The 22,482-nt window shown below is 38.1% G+C and overlaps 1 protein-coding gene across 6 annotated transcripts in view; it reads right to left on the bottom strand.

The window, feature by feature from the left end:
- SHROOM2 (shroom family member 2) overlaps nucleotides 1-22,482 on the bottom strand; it is a 119,757-nt gene that overhangs the window by 71,135 nt on the left and 26,140 nt on the right. For 4 of the 6 annotated variants that reach the window (XM_040054772.1, XM_040054774.1, XM_040054775.1 and 1 more), the window contains exon 2: nucleotides 1,350-1,501. In XM_040054772.1, the coding sequence (XP_039910706.1) occupies nucleotides 1,350-1,501 (152 nt within the window). Of the gene's footprint in view, nucleotides 1-1,349; nucleotides 1,502-22,482 lie in introns of those variants that run through there. The other 2 variants (XM_040054777.2, XM_040054778.2) reach the window with 1 other exon arrangement.

Below are 22,482 nucleotides of genomic sequence, written 5' to 3'. Positions count from 1 at the left end.
AAAATTACTGTCATAAAATTGAAAAGCATTAAGAGAGGGAATCTTTCTATTTGGTCTGAAGCTTTTCCCGGTAATTAAGACTTGCTGTCTTGGCAGATTCTTCAGTGCCTATAAAACTTCTCAACCCTGAAGTTCTCCCTCTCTCTGACAGGAACAACTGATGTAACCTCTGCTAACAAGTGCTTTTACTGGAATACCCAGCACAAGCTGGAACTGCTGAACATCAATATTATTTACAGTAGTTGTGAATGTATTTTATTTTGCATTTATTAGTTTAAATGCTACAAAAATTTGGTGAGAGCTTCTGGAAGTAGCTTTTGTTGAGGATATTAACTACCAGGTGTGAAAGAGCTCCAGTTTCCCATAATTTCTTCTCTCAAAAATACCTTCTAAACCAAAGGTGAAAAGTACACTTTTGTACCCCTCTTACCTATCAGTGCTATTTCACAAAATACTGTCCTCATCTGAGACAGCCTCAAACAGTCCTTATACTTATGGACTGGACCATCATATCTGTCAATATCAAGCTCTTGGCATTTTCTGTGTAGCTCCAAAATTCTTTTTTGATTCTAACAAATTCCCGCATGAAAGACTGACTGGTATAATTTGATCAAAGTAGTTAACTAGAAGGTTCTCATACACCAGAGTATGAAATTACCAACAAACATCATGTTGTTCAAATTTCTTGGTTGGAATTTTTTTCAGAAATTACAAGATTTAGCCAACTTTAACATTGGTTCACTTCTGTCAAAAATATTTTATGAAAATTATTTTTAACTAAAGTTAGTTAAAAGTCGCAAGTCAAAATGATAAAACAATAAAGTTTTCATAACACAAGTGCGTTCTGTTTTGATGAACTGCTTCACTCTTCCCATTCACTAATAACTAACTGAAAGTACTCTTTATGCAAGCCACTTACAAAATGCTTGAGACCTCAAATATTTTCAGAGTGGGAAAATGCTTTTCCAAAAGCTTCCCAAGTAACCCGCTCATCAAAGCACAACTGGCGTGCACGGCGTGTGCACTAAAGGGCACTGCCCGTGTCCGCACACCAAAGGCAGGGAAGCAGGGCTGACAGCCTGCTTTGGGCACTGCACTTCAGGAGGACAGAGGCAGTGTCCTGACTACCACATCACCACAGCACTCACAGAATACATTGCCTCGGGTTTTGCTCTGATCAATAGACTGCCCCTCTCCACATCTTCCATAAAGGAGTTTAACACCACATAAAATGCACATAATGACTTTCATTCATTGTTATTTAACTTGCCAAATCTTGGCAAATTCAGTTGCTCAGTAGCTTATAGGCTGAAACTAATTTGGTATTTCAGCTAATGACACAAGCTTACCTTTTCACTACAAGCTTCAGTGTCTTGTGTGAGCCTTTCACCAGACAGATTGCTTCTTGTCGGAAGCCGGACAGGCCCACATCATTGATGCCAACGATTTCATCCCCAGCCAATAACTTGTCGACAGCTGCAGCTTTGCTCCCATCTTCTATCTGGGGGGAGGGGAAAAAAAAAGCATGTAGCAAACGGCAGAATTATATAGGTTGCACAGTGTCTTAAAAATAAGCTAATGAGCTCTCAATACTGGCTTCAACAAAAATTAAGACAATGATTAAGAGTAACATCATTAAGAAGGCACATTAAAAATCACTATAAAGAAATAGTAATTATAGAGAGACAATTAGAATAGGAAAATAAGAGAGGAAATCTCCTGAGAAAACTAGAAAGCTTGAGGGAAATTTGGGTATAAAAGAAGAACTTCTTTGCTGTGCATCCACTAGAACAGGTTGCCCAGAGAGGTTGTGGAGTCTCCCTTCACTGGTGATAGTCAAGAACTGTCTGGATGCAAATCTGTGCTCTGGGATGTCCCTGCTTGAGCAGGGAAGTTGGACCAGATGATCCACTGTGGTCCCTTCTAACTTGTTCCATTCTGTGATTCTGTGAAAAGCATCCATCATCTTGACCGCTGTTCAATACCAAACATGTAATCATACTTGCAAACAGAGCTTTGGGCAGGCATCTGAAGACCTTGTTCTCTAGAGAAGGCAGGCAATTTTGTCAGTAATATTAACTCACAGCCAACTCCAAAGATCTGGCATACAATGAAATCCCAAAATACTGCTTAACAGGCTGGCCTAGAAAATGAAAGCATTTTTATTTAGGAAAATACCTGAAAATTTGCCATCCATATAGCTAATGAACAGCTCTGGCTTAAAAAACACAGTGATACTAAGGGAAATTCACTGGAAGATTATTTTGCTGCCACAGGTATCTCTTAAATACACTAATTTTTTATACAACTGTTCATAACACGTGGCAAAAATACAAGATAAATTAAAGATTCAGGCTTTTGCAATTCTCACCCCAATTAAGTTAAAACACCCCAGGTTACAAGTTACCTATTTTAAAAATTTAAAACAAATCTCAAAAGCTTGATCAGACAGATTAACAAGTATCAACAGTTTGAAATTATTTCAGTGATTACAAAGATGTTATGAGGTTATGCAAGGAGAAAATGAGAAGGCCCAAAGCCCAAGTAGAACTTAATCTGGCTACTGCTGTAAAAGACAATACATTTTTTTTCCCATAAATACATAAGCAAACAATGGATGGCTAAGGAGAATCTTCATCCTTTACTTCACTTAGGTACACAGTTTAGTGGTGGACTGGGCAGAACTAGGTTAACAGCTGGATTCTATGATCCTTAAGCTATTTTCCAAACTAAACAAGTCTATGATTCTAAGTATAGCTGTAGGTATTGAACACTTTGCAATTCAATCCCTCAGTTTTCTAGTTTCTTCCTATCTCCTTTGCCGTCAACACAGCCTCTGGCTTCTGAGTTGCTTGGCTTCATGATCTATGTATTTAATTTTATTGCTCCCTCACTTGCTCATAATCCCACATCTTCCTATACATTTGACACTTTATCTTCAAAGACTTTCATTTATGTCTTCATTATACTTTACACTGACTACAGTATCTCTGAGTCCAACATTATTAAATGCCAGCAAATTTACAAAGAGCAATTCCTTGTAATCACTCCAACTGCAGACAGCTTCACAAAGAACTACCATCTTCTGAGGCACCAAAGTCAATCAGCAATGAGATAAATCCAGAGGAAAGTAACTTCATGAATTCTGAAACTCACAGTACAGGTTTTAGAAAGAGTCCAGCAACAAAAATATAAATTAAATAACCTAATTAAAAAAGCAATATCTCTTGATGAAAGTACTTTAGGATGATCTCATAGAGCACTCAATCTCACTGCAGGCACATAAATGCTCTCTTTATGTAAGATCATGATAGTTGTTCTTAAAAATCTTCAGGTCTGTAAACCTAAGCAAAAAAGAATACTACGAAAAATGCTTAGTCTTATACCCCATTCTAAAACAGTCATTATTAATAGTAATCAAGAAACTTTACTGATAGAACTTCTTATCTTAAAAAACCCCAAGATAATTAAAGACAGAGCAAGTTTTTACATCCCCATACATCTGGTTTTCAAGTTATGACCTGTCCTCTGACCTGCTCACATATCCTCTGAGCATCAGGAATTTACCAGAATACCAAATTATCACTGCAAATCTTTATTTAGGTTGAAAACAAGGGAGTAGCAGTGGAAAATGCTTAGATGTATGTAAAGATTTCAGTTCAAAGATGTCAAGCGTAGAGCATCTGCCGTATAAGGGACACTGAAATCAGGCTGAGCAGAACAAGTCAGCAGACATCCTGGAATACGTATCTATAGGCCAAGTAGGTTAGAAAAGTGACACTAAAAAGCATTAAGGAAAGTCAGGGCTAAATCACTAGAATAGCTGGAGGAAGGTCAAGGCGGGGCATGGGTGTTGGGATGGGATACATATGGCAGCGGGCAGAGAGGGGAAGTATCTTAGAGTACACTTGAAATTCCAAATGTAGACGTCAAACCATTTGCAGCCCTTATGCCCCAAGCAAGGCACCCAAACATAATGACAAAGCTGAGACACCCCTGGGCCCCAAAACACTTTGACAGGATCTTTTTTTCATTTGTGAAAAAAAAAAAAAAAAAAAAAAAGGGGGGGGGGGGCAGAAATCTGTCTCCTAGGGTTCGAAGGAATGTTCATTGTTCTCAGTAAGCATGTTTGTTTTTTCTTCAGGCTGGCAATGCACTGACAGCAGGGAGTATTCAGTTACCCCCTCTGAGTTTTAATTTCATCAGGGAAACTACACATTCCACACAAAGAAAGCTTTCCAAAGAGACTCTGGCTGTCCAAAACAACATTAATCAAAAAACCCTCAGAAAGTATTTAAAAAATCAAAACCTACGCACAAAGCTGAAGCCATCCTTATGAAAACTTCAAGTGGCTTTAAGATCTTATCTTCAGATCACCTACAGGTAGTGAGAATAAAAACTACACATCCATTCACAGTAGTCTTTTCAAGCTGAATAAATTTAAACATAAACCTTTCGTACTCAGAACCCCAAATGGCTGTACAGATATGATTCTACTTGACAATACACTTTTAAATGGAAATGGGAAAGTTAGACAGGAAAAATACAATTTCTTCTGTTACACTATAAGTCCTTCCTTTAGTCCTAACAATTAGAACATTACGCTTTGCACGCATATAAAGAAACACAGCCAAAAATATCCACCGGGAAAAGGCTTTTCAAATATACTGCTATATTAACCTGCCTTCTTTGTGCAAAACTGGACAATGTCATTCCAGCTTCTACTTCAGTTTTTCTTCTGTTTTATTAGCTTTAACACTTATCGTCTTTATTTATTCACCCATTGAGTAACTTTCCATCTCACCAGGCCTTAACTAGAGGTGTAAATACCAACCAAAATGCATAAACATTTTAGAATTAGCAAATACAGCTGTGCTATGTATGCTGTGTTCAGGATTTAAGCCCAGCTTTTGAGACTGAAGCGTGTATTACTTATCTACCTAACATCAATTTCTGTTAGGATTTCAGGTGTCCTGTAGAATCCTGTAGAAAAACTAGGTCAATAGCTTGAAAATGCAGAGGGAGGTTTTAAGATGAAGTCTTTCAGGAACAGTCATGAAAAAGAGATCTGCTTCAGTCACTGTCAGCTGGCAGATACAACTGGATGTAACCCAGTGGGAACTGAACTCCCATAAGCACCCACATCTTAGCATTTTTTTATAGCAATAGCAGGAAACAAAAGACATAGAGGAAAAACAATCAGCACCTTATTTTCTTATAAATAACAGGCACAAGCCTTCAACAAACATACATAGTTACACAGCTTATCTTGAATGAGCAAGGGTTCTAGAAATGCCCTCAAACCATGCTTTTGTTATGTACTAAAAAATCATACCCTCATACTATGCTAAATTAACAAGTATAAACATGTTGACTTCCTATCCTTAGCAGTGATGTTGGTATGCTATCAAAGAAAGTGTTTTCAAAAGGAGATGAAAAGGATGTTTGTTGACCAAAAGCATCTGCTTAGACAGTCTTCACCTCCCACCCTGCTATCCTTGATGACCTCCCTACAGTCCCAAGCAAACTTTGGGATCTGCGCAAAAGGGAGGATTCTGAGTGCAGACTTTGCCATCATAACAGTATCTACATTAATTGTCACATCTTTCCAAATTCATTTTTGCTTGTATCACATCCACAAAACAGGAAGAAACACTGATCCAAAATTTAAATATGAGGATTTCAAAAAAATTGAAAAAACAGCACACATGTAAACCTAGTATGTGAAATTCTTCTTGTAAAAAGAAAATAGAGCCTTCAAGCATGGAGAAAATATTTAACAGCTAGAGACACAAACATATTCAAAGAATATTTGCAAGTCTGTATTCCCCATGTTGGTAATAAACAGAAAAAGGAAAATAATGGCCTATCTTTCCAGCTTTGAATTGCTGCAGTGTTGACGGGGAGCACCAATTCTAGCATGTGACCCCTTCACTTCTGTGTTTATCAGGTCTGATGTTTCACTTAAAATACCCACATTCCTCTATAGGCACCTGTATAAACAAGCATGAGACAGGTTGGGGAAATGCTGTGTCATATGAGAGATCTGGTTTTGTTTACAAAGCCAACAGTTTCTTGTCCGTGCTCTCTTTGGACAGGGTGGGAGACGGGATGGAAACCCAAACCGACAGACAAACACAGGAAAAAACAGCACCACTTATCAGCATTCTGCTATCAGCTGTGATAAACTATTTAATCATAATTCATTTCTTGTTCAGCCAAGAAACGTTTGTATGGTTGTTTGTATTATGAGAATCTAATACAGTTTTTCCACAAACCTAACAATCTTTGTAAAAGATCTTCAGAACAAATAAAATATGGAAAGTGTCAATTATTTTGATTTGCAAAATGTTAAACAAAGGAGAAAAACCTCTACAGTTCAAGCCTGGCATTTGTGTAACTTTAAGGGATGAACAGAAAAGTGACTGACCTGACCTAACTTCTAACTCCTGACAAATCTGCTATACATTCTGCAAACGAATTCTTGAGTGGCAAAGGCTGCATTCACCAGCAACACTCATGACTCAAACTGAGGCAGGATAAAAGAGGGGTGTAAACTCCAACAGGACCTAACTGGTCCAAAGACAATGGAGAGTGTGTGTATATGTAAGGCATCACACACAGGCATGCATACCCCAGAAGCTGGGCAAGGCTAATGGATTTGACTTTACATTCCTATACATCTTTCCCACTCTACATGGACTTTGAAAGAGACTGTTGGAAGGACAGCTGGCACAGAAGGAACTCCAGCCCTGTTTCACAGATGGGCTCAGAAGCATATATGAAAACAAGGCCCAAAACAATGCAGCATGGATGCAACAAAGCAAGGAATTCCACACAAACCTTCCCATTAATGGGGGAGTACCTGTAACCCCGAGCCACCTCTTCCCACAGACTGCAGGCTAAATAATCAGTATTAACTACTCAACATGAACTTCAAACACCACCATATTAAACAAACCTTAACAACAGGCTACCAACTTACAAACTCTGTGCCTATGCAATACTATCCAATATTATTAACTAGGCAATAGCTCTGCTTTGATCAGGCAGGTGGGTGTCTGCTGTATTTGGTGACACTCTAACTTAGCACAGAAGCCAGAACTTCCCTTTTGCCCAGTATCGTAAATTCACACCACACAGCCATTGTCCATACGCGCTCTTCCTGAGATTATCTTTAAACATTACAGCAAACAACATTAAATTTAAGGAATATTTAGTCCAGGACAATGTATTTCCCTAACAGCAATTTCTTTCTTCCTTAGACCCGAGGGAAACAGTTCATGGTCACTGCCACAAAACCACTGAACAGGCAGAGAAATTTCCCCTTTGCCCAGCTGCTCTTTTCAAAGTGTCCCCCATGGCCCTGCACAGATCTTGAGCTGGCAGAAGCCCTCCCTTCTGTCAACAAGGGATTCATAAAAATCAAAATGAAAACTTTTTTTTAAAGGGTAGATTTCAGTAACAGGACATGGTCTATCACAGCCTTTTCTAATTGCTTGTTATTTAGTGTATTTACATATTTGCATATTTACCTAGTAATCTTTTCTTTTCTTTGTTGTTTTTTTGCTTGGAAAAAAACAGCATATTTTAAAAGTTGGTACAGCTCTTTAAGTACTTATTCAGTTTTTATAATGGTGTCCATGCCACTATTTGACAAAGGGCAGCCATCACTGCCACTAGAACAGGCCATTTTTGCTGGGAATTTATTAGAGCTGTAAAAACTGACTCCAGGCTGAAATCTAACTTCAGAGTTCCTCATGCCAGAAATGTTTAAGAAGTATGGTAACACATCCACCACTTCCCTCTATCGATTCATACATAAACTGATTTATGTTTTAGTTCAATCTACATTCAAAATAACACCTACCATAAGGCTGTGAGAAAAATCTTTCCAATTATAAATCATCAGTTACTATTTCTAAAGAGGTTACTGTTGTTATATCCATTTCTTTAAATCACAGGGTTCTTATGGACTGAAGACCAATTAAAGTACTTAAAGTTAAAAATTTAATGAAACTTTCCCCCAAGAAACTAATGGTAACAAATTTCCAGATGAGAAGTATCAGGAAGAGAAACTTCACGTAGATTTGTAGGTTTTAAAAAACTGAACAACAGATGTTTATTTTTAAAGGTTTTTTTCAAAGTGGTTCCATTGTTCCAGCAACAGAAGTTGGAAACTTTTCATCACTGCTGAACAATTCTACTAGAAATAAATTTATAATAATTAAAAAAAAAACCAAAAAAACCCCCAAACCCACAAAAACCCAGAACCCACAAACCCCCAGAAATCCTTGATGTTTGGAAAGCAGAGAGCTAATGCATTTAAATATATATATATATGTGTGTGTGTGTGTGTATATATATATATATATATATATATACACACACACACACATACACAGATATGTCAGAGCAGCATTCCTGCATATATTCCACATCTACAAAGCAACTAAACACAGAAAAACTGTAGTCTTTGGAAATCTTGCTATGCAAGAGCTCCTCTTGGGCAACACAAGACCCTCAAGGAAGCTTTCTACCTCTTACAGTCCCCACAACCCTAAACCAGCACCCAGGCCAGAGCAAAGCCAAAACGGATCCAGCTTACCTGGAGTAAGAAAGGCCAAGATAAGAGTGGAAAAGACTGAAGTGAGTGAAGATTCTGGAAGCAGGGATGATGGTAAAAGCCTGTTTGTAGTGTTGAACCTGAAACTAAACAATTCCAGTGCCATTCCTCATACCAAAGTAACACATGCAATGCATAGTTTAAATTTTGATTTTTTTTCCTAGCACATCACCAACATCTAAACACCTTCCTACTGCTGTTTGGTATGGCACTCATTCAGACAATCTGTTCACAAATTACTCAAAATTACTGAGAAATAACTCTCATTTACTTTTAGCCATGAGTTCAGTTTGCATTTTACAGACGCTAATGACACATTCAACTCAGAGGAACCCATCTGTAGTCACAGATGCCTTACGCTGCTTTTAAACATATTTTGCTCTTTTTTTTTTCCTCCCAAATGACAAAATAATCTCTGTAAGAATGGAGTGAATGATTGTGCTATGAAAAGAAATAGCCAGCTGGCCAAAAGAGAACTGCTTTCTCTACATGCAGTTTACTTACTCTAACAAACCTCCCAGAAGAGAAGTTTGATAGGGCTGGACTGTCCATATTTACTTGTCCAAGTTTACTTATGGATGACTATATATATATATAGGCTGTTTATGTATGCAATCTGCGCAGTTAACATTAAGTATTTTTATAGATCTACATTTTTGTACTTTCAGCTATTACAAACAATGATAAAATGGTTTATACAGAGGTTACAGAAACAACTTGTATTTTATCTAGTCAAACTGATAACAGGAACAGACTTCCAAGAGGAAAAATATGACCTGACAAAGTAATCTTTCTGATCAGAAGGTTCAAAGATTTTTCTTTGCAACTATCATATGCTTTCAACAATGCTGGTTTATCTTTCTGCCTTCCTGTCTATCCCAGGAAAATAATGTCATTGTTTGCCAATGTGCCCTTGACAAAAAAAGACCAAATCTAACAACCTATAAAACCATTGTATAATTAGGGAAAAGGTAAGAGTTACTTACAAATCAAATTTTAAAAAAATCCTGAATGTGCCTGTATGATCTTGTAGACAGGACTGTGCATTAATTAAAACAAGGAAAAAAACAGTTTCATCAACTTGCAGTTTATTTGTGAAGGACTTCAACAGGTCTGAAAGACAGACATTGAAAGACCTAGTGGATGGCAACAGTATGCTTACCAAAAATAAATTTAATCTATTTCATTCAGTCTATCAGTCTAAATGTGACCTTTTACAAAAATTTAAGTTGCATCTATGCTTATGCCTATAGACTGCTGTGGTTTAAAAAAAAATACACTTTTAGACACAGGTAGCACTGATTAAAGCCCAGCAACAGAAAAAAACCTGCTTCACTGCCTGTTAGTTTCAAAAAGCACTGTGATGGGTCTGCCAAAACCCACAGGAATTTTAGAGTGTTAGGTTTCTATTTTAAAAACTTTCTCTTGAACAGCCCATTTTTAATGGAATGCTTATCTTGACTAACTCATACCGTTACTTGGTTTTAATCACAGCTGCTGTTTGGGATCCTCCATTTTTGTCATAGCACAAACGCTCACTTCTGAGACAGTGAGAAAGTGCAACATTTCCCAATAATTCGTGTAATCACATTCCTGAAAATGTGATTTTATCCCAAAAGTAAAAGTTATTTGTAATAGTTAACTGCAGAAGTATTTAGAAACCCACTACTCTGTAGCGGAGTGAACAGAACAAAAAATTACATATCTAAACAAAAATTGAGCAAACAATGAGAATGACCTGTTCTCATAATAACTGACTGCAATTTCTTCAGCAAGATTTCTCCACTTCGCAAAACTATTCAACTTTAAAGAAAAAAAGGCTCAGTAAGGCGCTGAATTTTAAAAGCATATCTTTGTTGATTCACTCACCCGCTCCTCTGAAAAGAAAACAAACAAAAGACTTCAAAAGAAGGGTCAGGCTCCTCCTGAAATTTGAATGCTTTAAACTTTAACAACAGAATTTGTTCTTTACATTGACTTTTGATCTCTGTTCAGAATTGATATGCGCATTCACCAAGTATCCAAACTAGACTGAAGCCGTCCTTTGCCACCATCTTCCTCAACAATTCAAACCTTTAAAGCCAAGTTCAAGCAAGAAGATACATTTATCCCTTCCTCCCTCACCCCAGCGCTAAAATAGTCAACAAAACCTAAAGTTGTCTTGATTCACCTTTATATAATTTATACAACCCTGTTTACTCTAAGTATGTAGTACTTCAAACTGAATAGATGCAGCTATCTGCTCCCACTGTATGAAAGCCATGTTTCTGCCGTGCACTCTGTACACCATTTCGATTCTTCATTCTTAGACCAATAAAAACTCGGAAGCAAGTGGAATGACCCTCAAGGAAAAAAAAAAAAAGGGGCATACTATTACAGAAACAAGAAAGGTCTGGGTAACCTTGCCCTTAGTTTTTGTCCTTGTTTATTACTGTCTCAGTAAAGGAAGAGAGCTTTCCTCACTCCACTTTGGCCCAGAAGTCAAACATGAAAAGATGAAGAAGCAAACACTAAATACAACATTGAATATACTTTTCTAGGGGCAGGAACTGCAATGTAACTTCTCCTGAAATTACCAAACACAGTTCACAAAGCAAGTTGCAAAGGACTGTATGGCAGTTTCTACTTGCTGAGGTCCCCTTTTGCCAGTCTGTAGTATCTGAGCTGCCTGGTCAGACAGGGGGCTGCTTTTCTGGAGACAGACTGCTAATACCATCAACAAAAACCTCTCACAATGCTCCAGTAATAAAAAGAGCATGCCAATAAAAACCACCAGTGTTTTATGCAGTTTATTGACAAGGTGGAATAGTATTCATCTGCCTTCCTAAGGCACATATCTGACTGAGCAAGACAAGAAACATTCATACACTTAGAGTCAAGTCTGTTCTGAGACGGGAACCTGAAAAAAGGAAAAATTTAGTTCTGTAGAGAGGAACTAATCCGTAGCAACTTACACCCCAAACACCAATCACATTATGACATCCCTGCACTTTTTCCCCTAGCCATCAGTACTCTGTTACCGTATTATTTCAGATGTAACAAAAAACCAAAACCAACCAGCAAAACCAACAACAACAATAAAAGGCTAACAAACCCCTCCCCAGCAAACCCAAAATTTTCTTTAAAATAAATTTTCCTTTTTTCTAAACAAGCCTAGATGTTCATAATTTCAAATTCTTCATTTTGTGCAGTTTATTCTATACACCATTCCTTAAAACTTCATTACTTTATATCATCATAGAACATTAGAAGAATTTCCTTACTCATGAAAAATTTACCATAGGAATTAGATATGCAACCATTTTTGGCATCTCTGTGAGTATCCTGACACTTTTTCTCTATTTCAAAGGCTTAATTTTTCCTAGGATTAATGAGATAATTAACCAATTAAGATAATTATACGGGGTCAATGACAAAGGTTATTTTTTCTTAAGAAACTATCAGATTGTGCTGTAAATTATCAATTAATGCACTACAATCACCATGGACTGTAAATCTACACAAATAGAAGCTTTAAAAAGCTGCATGGATTTAACAGTAAATTATAATGTAGTACTCAAGAATTCTTATACTCGGAAGTTAAAGTATGCTTACTACTCTAAATGGACATTTTCCAAATTGGCTTTACTCTGCAGGCCTTTTTTTAAAAGGTTTATTGTATTACACGTTACTGGCCTAATTTAGCTCTAGGAGCAGGCACATTACTTTAAAGACTTAAAAAATAAAGACATATCAAAACATTATTCACACAATTAGCTGCTTTTCCCAACTAAAAAAAAAAAGTGTATTTAATTATGACAAAACTACTCAGTTTAACAAACATCTGTATTTCTGTTTGGCAAAAGTATCTGTCATCTGTGCAGATGCACTTATTTAGAGACACATTCTGCTCAGGCAGCACACCTTCACTGTGCAGCACTCAACTCAAGTATGAGTGGAATTTTGAGAAAAATGTCTGTACTATAATTCTTGCAAGACAGGAGAAAATTTGTAATTACGCTTCTATTTTCTGACATTGGTGGTGGGACCACTCTAAATGCACACAAACATCATATACAGAGCTTCTTGTCTGCCACTGCTGCCCATGCCAGCGAACACGACCGCTTCTGGGGAGCGTGTATTCCAGCAGGATGCAACCACGCTCATGAAAAATTCATGTCCGAGCACACCAGTTTAGGATGTCACTGTTGGCAGGGGGTTGAATGTTCAAATACCACGTTGCACAGGAGATTTTGTACTTGCTCATCTTGAAAACTGACAGACCATTTAAAGGCTGCCTGTATTCACATCCTGCAAAAAGCAGGTAACTAGGCTAAGGAATTTGAGTATTTTGTGGGACCCACAGGATCCTGTCTGTGTTACTACTAATGAATGCCATGCAACAGCTGCTTTCCTTTCAGAGAAGATGCATCTCAAAACCCTAACACCAAAGTGTGCAAGAGCTGGGAGCAAAGCAGTATTTTAACATACTGTTTAATAGTCCTACCAATTTTCCACAGGCATGTTCTTATGACCATCTTCAGAGAAAAAGCAACATGGTCTTCTGCAGAGCCTGCCCACTGTCAGCAGTACTTCCATTCAAAACTTTCCTTTTCTTCTCAAGCTTGTCACCACAACCTGCCTTTCTCCAAAAGCATGTTCTGAGCAGAGGCCTGATTCTTGAAAGAGCAGAAGTACAGAGAATCCCCTAGACAAAAACCCTGAATTTTGTTTTATGCTTAAGAGCAATGAAACTGAAATACAAAGTAGGAGTATTACAGGACTTAGCTACATCTAAAGTCCAAGAAAAACATCAATTACTAAAAACACCAGAGAAACAATCTGTTCTTCTGAATGATAAAAATTTAAATCACATACTGTATTACATAGCATGCAACAACAGTGGCATACTGAAAAAAACTGTTTGCATTGTGTTTAAATTATCTCCAAATTCAGTAATTTTTACATTCTAAATTGCAGAAAAACTGAAAAAAATATTGATTGCATTGTGTTTAAATTATCTCCAAACTCAGTAATTTTTACACTCTAAATTGTAGGAAAACCTTTTAATAAAATTTTATTTATCATAGGAAAAGAAAGTTGAAGGTCTGACTAAAGCAGCAACTGGAGAGCCTTCTGCTGACTCTCCCCTCCGAATTAACATCAGAGAATTTGGGCTGTTTCTCTGTACAGATATTCACATTGGGATACTTCTTTAAACAGCTCCTTGCTTAACACAGAGGTTTCTGGATTACCTATTTCAAGCACTTAATTACTATAAAACTGCATATCCACTCCAGGAGCTAAACATCATACACTGTAATGACCAGTCTGTAAACCTCTGGAGTTTTTTGTTTAGCTAGCTATGGACCTGAAGACCAGTTAATGAAGCATTTTGAAGTATGCCTCCAATCTCAGCTCCTGAAGATGAACCTTGCTATCTTTACCAATAACTGTAACTCTCCTTTTAACATATAAAAAGAAATTGTATTCCTAAAAGTAGACTTGGAGCTTTTGCTTTTATTTTCTTGCTTTTAATAAAAAAGAGTGTCTTATTACAAAATATCATCATTGAGGACTGATGAGATTAAGAATGTGTTGCAAGCCTTTTACTAAGCAGGTCAGTCAGTACAAATCCACTGTGTTTTCATTAGACAGCTACTCCTGTACTTCCTGTGCTGCTGTTTGTTTCTTTACCTCAGGAACAGTTAAGCACTATGAGAAGCCTGAATTCCCACGTCTCAGTTCCTCCTGTTTATGTTCATCTCATGTTCATCTCTGTACCTCCATAAGTACTTGAAAAGCACTACACAGATAGACCAGAAAGAAATGCAGCTGATAGGAATTTGGAAGAAAGTTACACTGGTGTTCTTGGATTTTTCTTGTCTGATAGAGGTGCAGATGTACCTTTTGGGAGACCATCCCAAAACTCTCGGCTTCCTCCCACTAAGCTGAACAGCACTCTTAATTTCTAGTGAACTGTGGAGAACAACACATTTGCTCTTGTCAAGATACAGGAAGGCAGAGATGGGCTAGCGATAGTCTAATTCAAGTTGGTCTGGGTCCACACCACACAGCAAAATATCAGCAGCTGTGATACTGTGCTGATGTGGGCTGAGGCTGATGCCTCTGGAGCCACTCAAGAGAGGGAAGAACTGCAGCTTTTTACATTAGGGAGTTTCCGGAGCATGAGTAAGACTGAAGTGCAGGAAGTTAGATAACTCCGCAGTAAAAGACCTAAAATTCCCATTTCATTATTTGAGGAAAGCTGCGGAGACTCCTGCTGCGTGCACATATTTTCTGAGCAGCGTGAATTAACTCTAAGTAAAAACATTTCATGAAGATCTCTCAAGTGCATGGACACTACCAATAAAAGCAAGCATGGGGTGTCTGCTAGACAGGACCTCTTCCGTCCTTCTCTAAGCCACTGGTTTATGCTCCGCTACAGAACAGGCAGGGATTTTCTTACTTTGAAATATTAGCTAGTTACTTGGAGAGACAGGTTGGCTACATACAGGATTTCAGAGCTACAACAGATCCGTAACTGTTATCAGTCATAGGTTTTTCCTTGTCTGGGCATCATCCAATTTAAGTTTACAGATAAAATTTCACTTCATTTTCCATATCGGTATCCAAACCACAAGTTTCTGTCTTGCATTCACAGTTCTCATTTCAAATGCAAATCCCTTTCTCTTTCTTCCTTTATCAGCTAACTACTATAATTATTATTTGTATTTCAAGATTATTTCAAAATTTGAACTAATTTTCTGAAAGTACTATCTTTTTAGTACATAATCTTTGAATTCTTCAGTTTTACCATTCCTATTTTAGAACTTTTTTGGTATGGTGGTTATTCCATAAAGTTTAAAGGCTGTGATCCAGAGAAATATCCACACACTAATTCTGGAATACTGTTGTACTACATTTCATATTGGAACTGTGATATAGTTATCAGTGAGGCCCAACGTGCAATAAAAAGACATTTTAGTTGGGAGAGTTTCGTTGCTGACAAAAGTGAATGAAGCACTTTTGTGGTCCAATACACAGCTATGTTGTTTAACACCTTTGTGGGACTAAAACAAGAACTCTGCTTTGGGAGTTCACCCTCTCAATGCTACCTGGCAGAGCCACTAGAGTGGCATTAAACACTACCAATTTTCCCAATTCATCACTTCACTGTAAGCAAATCTGCAGAGGAATACATGGAGCATAAACTCTGTTGGAGATGGTAAGTTCTCTACCGTGATCTTCTAAAAGATACAGGACTAGACAGTGTGCTGCCACAGAGCCAGCTGTATCATCTGGTGTCACAAATACAGCTTGCTACCTCAGTAGCAATTTTCCAAGAGCTTAGCATGAAACAGTGAACAAACTACTGAGTAAGTGTACTTAATAATATTACAATGTACTCACTAAAATGGCTTAAAGCTGTAAAAGTGTAATTTAAAAAGTTTTCCACAAACAGGAAACTAAGACTCAAACCTGGATAAAAACATTGCCTATTTAGTTCTAAATCAAATGTGCATTTTCAGGATTCTTACAGTGTCTTTCAAGTGCAAGCAAGGAAAAATTGGCTAAGTTTTACAACTTGTGGAACTTTAAAAAATGGTCTTGTGGTAAGGAACACAATACTACTTCTCCTGATAGACTTATTAATTGATAATGCTTTCCTCCATGCCGGTATTATATTGCACCTCTGTCATTCACCATTCTTTTTGCAAAAGGAGCACACTTCCTTCTTCAGGATGATAATCTAGATTAGAAGGCAATATAATCAGACTCTTAATTATACATATGCAGAAGAGCACAACAGTTGCTGTGCCTGTGAAGAGGATTTAAGACGTAAGCAGCACGGGCCCAGAAAAAAACCCCATCAATTTAGAAAATTAGTCTTCTACCAGAAGAGACAAGTAAAAAAAGGCTTCTCATTCGCTGATACAAAAATCATACATAAGATTTATCAGCATAAACCCTATGCAAAACGAAACTAGTAGGAAAAGTCACTTTTTAAATCAGTTTCAACATTACAGATATTTTCAACACAGTAAATGATACATTTAAAAGACCCTTTAAGGCAACTTCATTTTGCAATATGTCAATTTTCTGAAGAGCACAGTGGAAGGTGTTACTTTAACTCCAAAATCCTAAGTCAACTTCCTTTCTCAGAGTGGCATCACCTGTGACCTACAACACTATGAGCTGTTTCAGAAGCCAGTTTTTCAATTTAATAAAGGAGAAAAAAAGAGGGAACGCTAAGTAAAAATATTTCCTTACCTGAGAGTTCTTTTGCTTTTATGTTGCCCTGTTACCACAGGCAGAAAACTGAAGCGCAATTCCATCAGTCAATGTACAACCCAAAGCAGTCTCCTGGCACTGGACCAGAAAGCGAAGCTGACCTGGCCCTAGTGAGAGGCCATGGTGAGGTTTGCTGGCCTGGCCACAGCCACCTCCCTCCCTGAGTTCCTGCCCCCGGGAGCCAGCAGGGGAGGCTGCTCCAGGCAGCCCTGGGGTCCCCCAGGATGGTGGGGGCCCTCCTGAGCGGCGCTCCCGGTGCTCACACGGCGCTGAGCGCGTGGTGCAAACGTGGCCTCGCGCCCCCTTGAGAGTGCTCACAACCACCCCACGCCAGCCATTCCCAGCTGAACACGCTCAGCTCTAGCACCGGGAAATCACAAAAGAAAACCTAAAGAACGTAAAAGGTCACCGTTTTTATTTTACCTTAATATAATTTTACCTTTCCCTTTGCTTTCCAGCATAAAGTTTTTACACTGGACTGTTACTCTGCACAGTGCTGAATATTACCTTTATCTAAAATATCTCAAGTATAAATCGCACTGAAATATTTACAGCATCGCAATGATAAGAGTGTTGAAATGGGTTTTTGCCCAAGCTTATCAAATATGCAGCTTGTCTTGGGGGAAGGGGGGAAAGCTACAATGTATAAAATTTGAGTTAGGTATTCTCTCTGTTGGTTTGCAGTTGAGAAGTTTATAGTAGTCTGTACCAGCTGCGCATTGTTTGCCAACGATCACATCCCAGAGGCTAAACAAACTGATAGACGGAAGGGACAAAATACAGAACCCAGCCTTCAAAATCTGCCTGTCTGCTTGGTCAAGGGCAGGGAAGTGCAAAAGAGCATTTTAAAGAGTTCTGCAGGAAAAAAAAAAGCCTTTTTTTTTGTGGCATGAAAAAATGTAGCAAAATATGAACATGGCTGTACACCCATTTGGACTTGAGTACTGTGCCAAGATTTAAAAAAAAAAAAAAAAAAAAAAAAATCCAAATCAATGAATCAACTGGGGAAAATTAAAGAAAGCAAAACAACCAAGTCAGGCGAGGTGCGCTCGTCAGCAGCTGTCCTGTGGCTGAAGAGACAAAACACCTCTCTGTTAAATGAACACACTGGCAACATTTGAGAGCATTAAGGAATTATCTTAGGGCAATGCCTAAACATGCTGGCATTTAACAGGTTTTCTTTCCGACTCAGGGCAACTGCGACACCACCAATCAAAATATTTTTTTTAACTATTTTTAGAAGTTGTTCCGATTATACAATATGGATAAACAAACACCACTGTTGCAGATTACCACATCCAGCTATGTCCCACAGTATGATATAACCACAAATATTACATAGTTATTGCTTTAACTGGCATTAAAGCAATAGTATGATATATTTACTATTTCTTTGTTGCATTGAGCAACACCAAAGTAGGATCATTGCCAAAAAGATTTCATGCTAAAGAACACTTCTATTAAATTCATAGTTTGCCAAGATGCAGGGCAGGCAGAGTTGAGACACAGCAAGACTTCACCAGTTCATTTCTCTGAACTCAAGGAGAGTTTTAAGGGAATGCTTGCAGAATGGCAAGGCCAGATAAGAAAGTCTTCAGCTAATTTTGGCCAGCTCCTAAATTGAAATATCGGAATTGAATTTGGAAGTGGTTAAAACAAACAAACAAACAAAAAAAAAACACCACAAAAACCCACCACTATCTGGATCATGACATTTAACATCTGACTTGTGTAAAAACTGAAAAAAAAAAAAAAAAAAAAGTCGTTCTGTTAAATATTTTCACTTTTAAGACAGAATGTATTAACTGAGGAAAGTAGAGGACAAATAAATGTGCTTGGACTCTCTAGCAGCATGCCTTAAGCTCAAGGTTGAAGTACAACTGACCCCACACAGAGCCATTTGAACATGTGCCAAATGCATGAAGCTCAGAAGTTTCATGCTCTGCTAAGGCAACTTTCACATCACTCACTGGCTTCATCTCAGATCAAAAGCACTAAAGGAAAAACTGTGCAGAGAATCTGATTACAGATGGCTTTTACTGATGCTTTCTACTTAATCTCCTCTGGAATGCAAGGTCATAGCCCTCCCATATTTTAAAAGGGTTCTATATACTATATGCACACTCTACTATTGTCACTGTACTGTATTTTGCTTTCTCATCTGAGCAACATAACTTAAGGAATATACTGCAGCCCAGATTCCTACCCACAAAAGCTGCACACAGGCTGTTTGGTTTCAGAGGAGATTGCACTTTCTGCAGTGCTCATTGCCCTGTAAATACAAAAATATTTTGTATGTTGCAGTTATCTGTATTACAGCCTGTAAAAGATGCAAGGGCTGGAATGGTACTCAGTGCTGTACTCAGGACTTGTCTGCCCAGCACAAATGCATCTACATCCTCCAGGTGACATGGTTCACTCTATTTTCTGTTTTGCCCATGGACCAAAATCCATCTTCACACATCCTGTGTGTCATAGGGCAGGTTTCAACCAACAAAAATCTGGAAAATTCACGGCCTAGCCCCACTGGACAGAAGCATCATCCTTCTCTTAAGCCTAAATCTCCAAACTTTTAACAAAAAATAATACTTCCTCACTTTAACCTCAGTATTCTCACAGAGATGTTCTCCTTATTAAAAGCTTATCAAAACCCTAATGATTTGAAATCTGTTTTTACTGTCCTTAAAATTCTCAACAACTGTGAAAGCATAAACCCGAAGCTGTTCAAAATACACTACTTGAAAAACATACCTAAAAGCAAACATTCTTTGAAAATAAAAAGTATTTGAGAACTAATTCAAAAATCTTTCCTTGCTGTTCATTGAAGCATTGACCCCCTCTTTCTTTTCCAGCAGTCAAATGAAAAAGTGGAGAGAGAGAAAAAGATTTTTTCTTTCCTGTTCTCAACCTCCACCTAAGTTTAACTTCCAGTTTTCAGTGAGTGCCTTGTGTCTTCCAACCAGCACTTTTAAAAATCACAACCAAGTAAATTGTGCCACACAAAAGACATTAAATTTCTTCTTAGTTCAAGGTACAGTTGTTGTAACACAAGATGCAGCACTGATGCCCCAAATAAAATTTAAACTGTAGTCAATATAAAATGTTTTAAATTCTCACATGACAAATTACATTGGATGAAAGCAGCAGATCAATAATCCTAGAAAAGTTGGCTACATAGCTCTTTTTTTCCTTAGTTTTGGTAGCGGTCAGGTTCCCGGACTTTGAGACCTCATGTCTTTCTATTCTTTGTTTACTAGGCCAGACTTTCCTCCTCTAAGTAATTGTTTGTTTCACAATTTGAAATACAAAGGGGTAATGGTGATTACCTTTATGTGAATATCTTCACCTGGGGGGCCTTCTCCCCCATTTCAAACTATGTGCATGTGCTTGTAGACACCTCAAGTGTAGCAAACTGAAACAGGAGAAGTATCTTCAGGTTCAAAAGTCAGTTCCACCAAAGATAAGAAACGCAGACACACAGTTAACTATACAAACAATGAAAAGCTTGCACCAGGGTCTTTTAGACACTCAAACATCAAAACCTGCTATGCACAACACAGCTGAATGTGACTATTTCCCCAGGCTGAGAAATTAGAATTGAAGGGCACATGAAAATGCACTGATTCATCTGAACTTAGTCTAAGCACTGGTTCAGTCCTTTACAGGGAGCATCTACTACAAGCTAGGTACAATACAAGCAAACATTTTTGCTAAACTTTAGAATAAGCCTGCAACTGAAATTAAAACTGCGGGTGGCGTACAGATAACTCACTAACAGGTTAGAGAAGGTATGCTCCCCACCTTTCATACAAAGCAATGTACAAATCAAAGTGTAGAGAGGAAGCCTTACTCCACACTTACTGTAGCAGCTTTCAGCTGCTTTATACCCATCTTGACTTACTCTACACAAATCAATCGAGATTCAACTGTCAGATCTTCTGTACAGCCAACTGCAAAGCTTCCTCTGCCACCCCCATCAACTGTGAAAGGGCTCCCAAGCGTGGATGGATCCCACATACAGATCAGGGACTCATGACCTGGCGACATTTTCAGGCATCTCTGTAGTTTTTTGGGGTCTTCAAGGGACACAGTCCCACAATCCCAGTTCACATGAGGTGCCAAAGGAACTTGTGGCCAGCTTCAATTCAACTGAGTAATAGCTGCTAGCTTGAATTATTTTCTCTAGTCTTACAGCAACCTCTGCTAATTCTGGCTAGAGTTTCTATCTTACAGTCTCCTTCAAACAAATGTGGACACGGAGGAAACAGGCAGAACAATCAGACGGCTTTCTTGAAGGGGATTTATTTCTACCACCTCAGCTTCCACTGTTTCATGGGAAGTAAATCTATCAACATTGTTTGCATACATTACATCACCTCTAAAATGTCTCCAAAACTAGAGCAATATAAACAAATGCTTTCATAAAATTATAAAAGATCATGTCTGCCACTACAATAATGCCACCCTCAAGCCCAGAGAGATGATACAACATCCCCACTAAACAACAAACACAAGCGAAACATCTAAATGTAGGGAGAGACTCATGCTCTGATAATCAATCCATACCCAACAACAAGAAAGTTCAGGAGGGTTTCTTAAATCAAGTATTTAATTTAACAGTAAATATAAATAACAATGCACAAGCAATACTAGCTTTTAAGAAATAAATCCAAGCAATCCAAGCTTTTAAAAATGCATAGTCTCTTCTTATCTTGATGCTTTCATGTACAGGTGGACAACAGGAAATTAAAGCTCCTTGATTCTCAACTGCTTTAAGTCAATTAGTCCTCAGTAATCAGATTAACATTAGAAGGAAGATGTTCTTCCTTATCACTAGTAAGTGCTTCCTTTGCAAAAAATGTTATTTGCAACCTTGTTCAGCCACCTGAAAACAGAGGCCAAGAACTCAACATGTTTGAAAGCAGAAATCCAGCAGTTGCTCACCCTTGGGAGTGGGGCTCTCAAGGGCAGGTTTAAGACGTGTTTAGCAGCATTGCATGGGGAAATTTGACATCTACCTCATCATGGTATTTTTCTTCTACAGATAGTGAACCAATCACCAAGGTTGTCAAAATAGCAAATTTTTCATTAATCCTGATTTGCAACATGAATGGGTACAGGGAAATGGAGATGTGAAGGTAAGCTGTGCAGCTCCTAAAGCTTCCTTCTTCAATAAGCAGGCCAGAGTGCCTATTATAGGTTGGGGGCCAGGGGGGTGCGTTCAACCCAAGCCTGCAGCACAGCTGTTAAGACACAGCAGGAGGGATCTGGATATTGTACTTAGTGAATCAGCTAAAGAGGTCTATGCAAACTGATGTTCTTAACGAGAACTGTAGAATTCCATTCATACAATGGGTGGCAATGGGCCAAGGATAACTTGCTAAAAATAAGAGACCTAGAAAGATTAAAAGGCAAAAACGTTTTTTGCAATATAGAACTAGAAAAGGGCCAGATAATACTGCACACATAGCTATTAAAACACTCGCTCTTTCTGAAGGGCCTTCCAAGAATATAACATTTCTAGTGATAAAAAAAAGGGGGGGAAATGGGGTAATCCTTCATAGCTGGATGAAAGAGATAAA

The sequence above is a fragment of the Hirundo rustica genome, chromosome 2, assembly GCF_015227805.2.
Source record: "Hirundo rustica isolate bHirRus1 chromosome 2, bHirRus1.pri.v3, whole genome shotgun sequence".
NCBI classification, from domain to species: Eukaryota; Metazoa; Chordata; class Aves; order Passeriformes; family Hirundinidae; genus Hirundo; species Hirundo rustica.
This window is presented reverse-complemented; position numbering and strand designations above follow the sequence as displayed.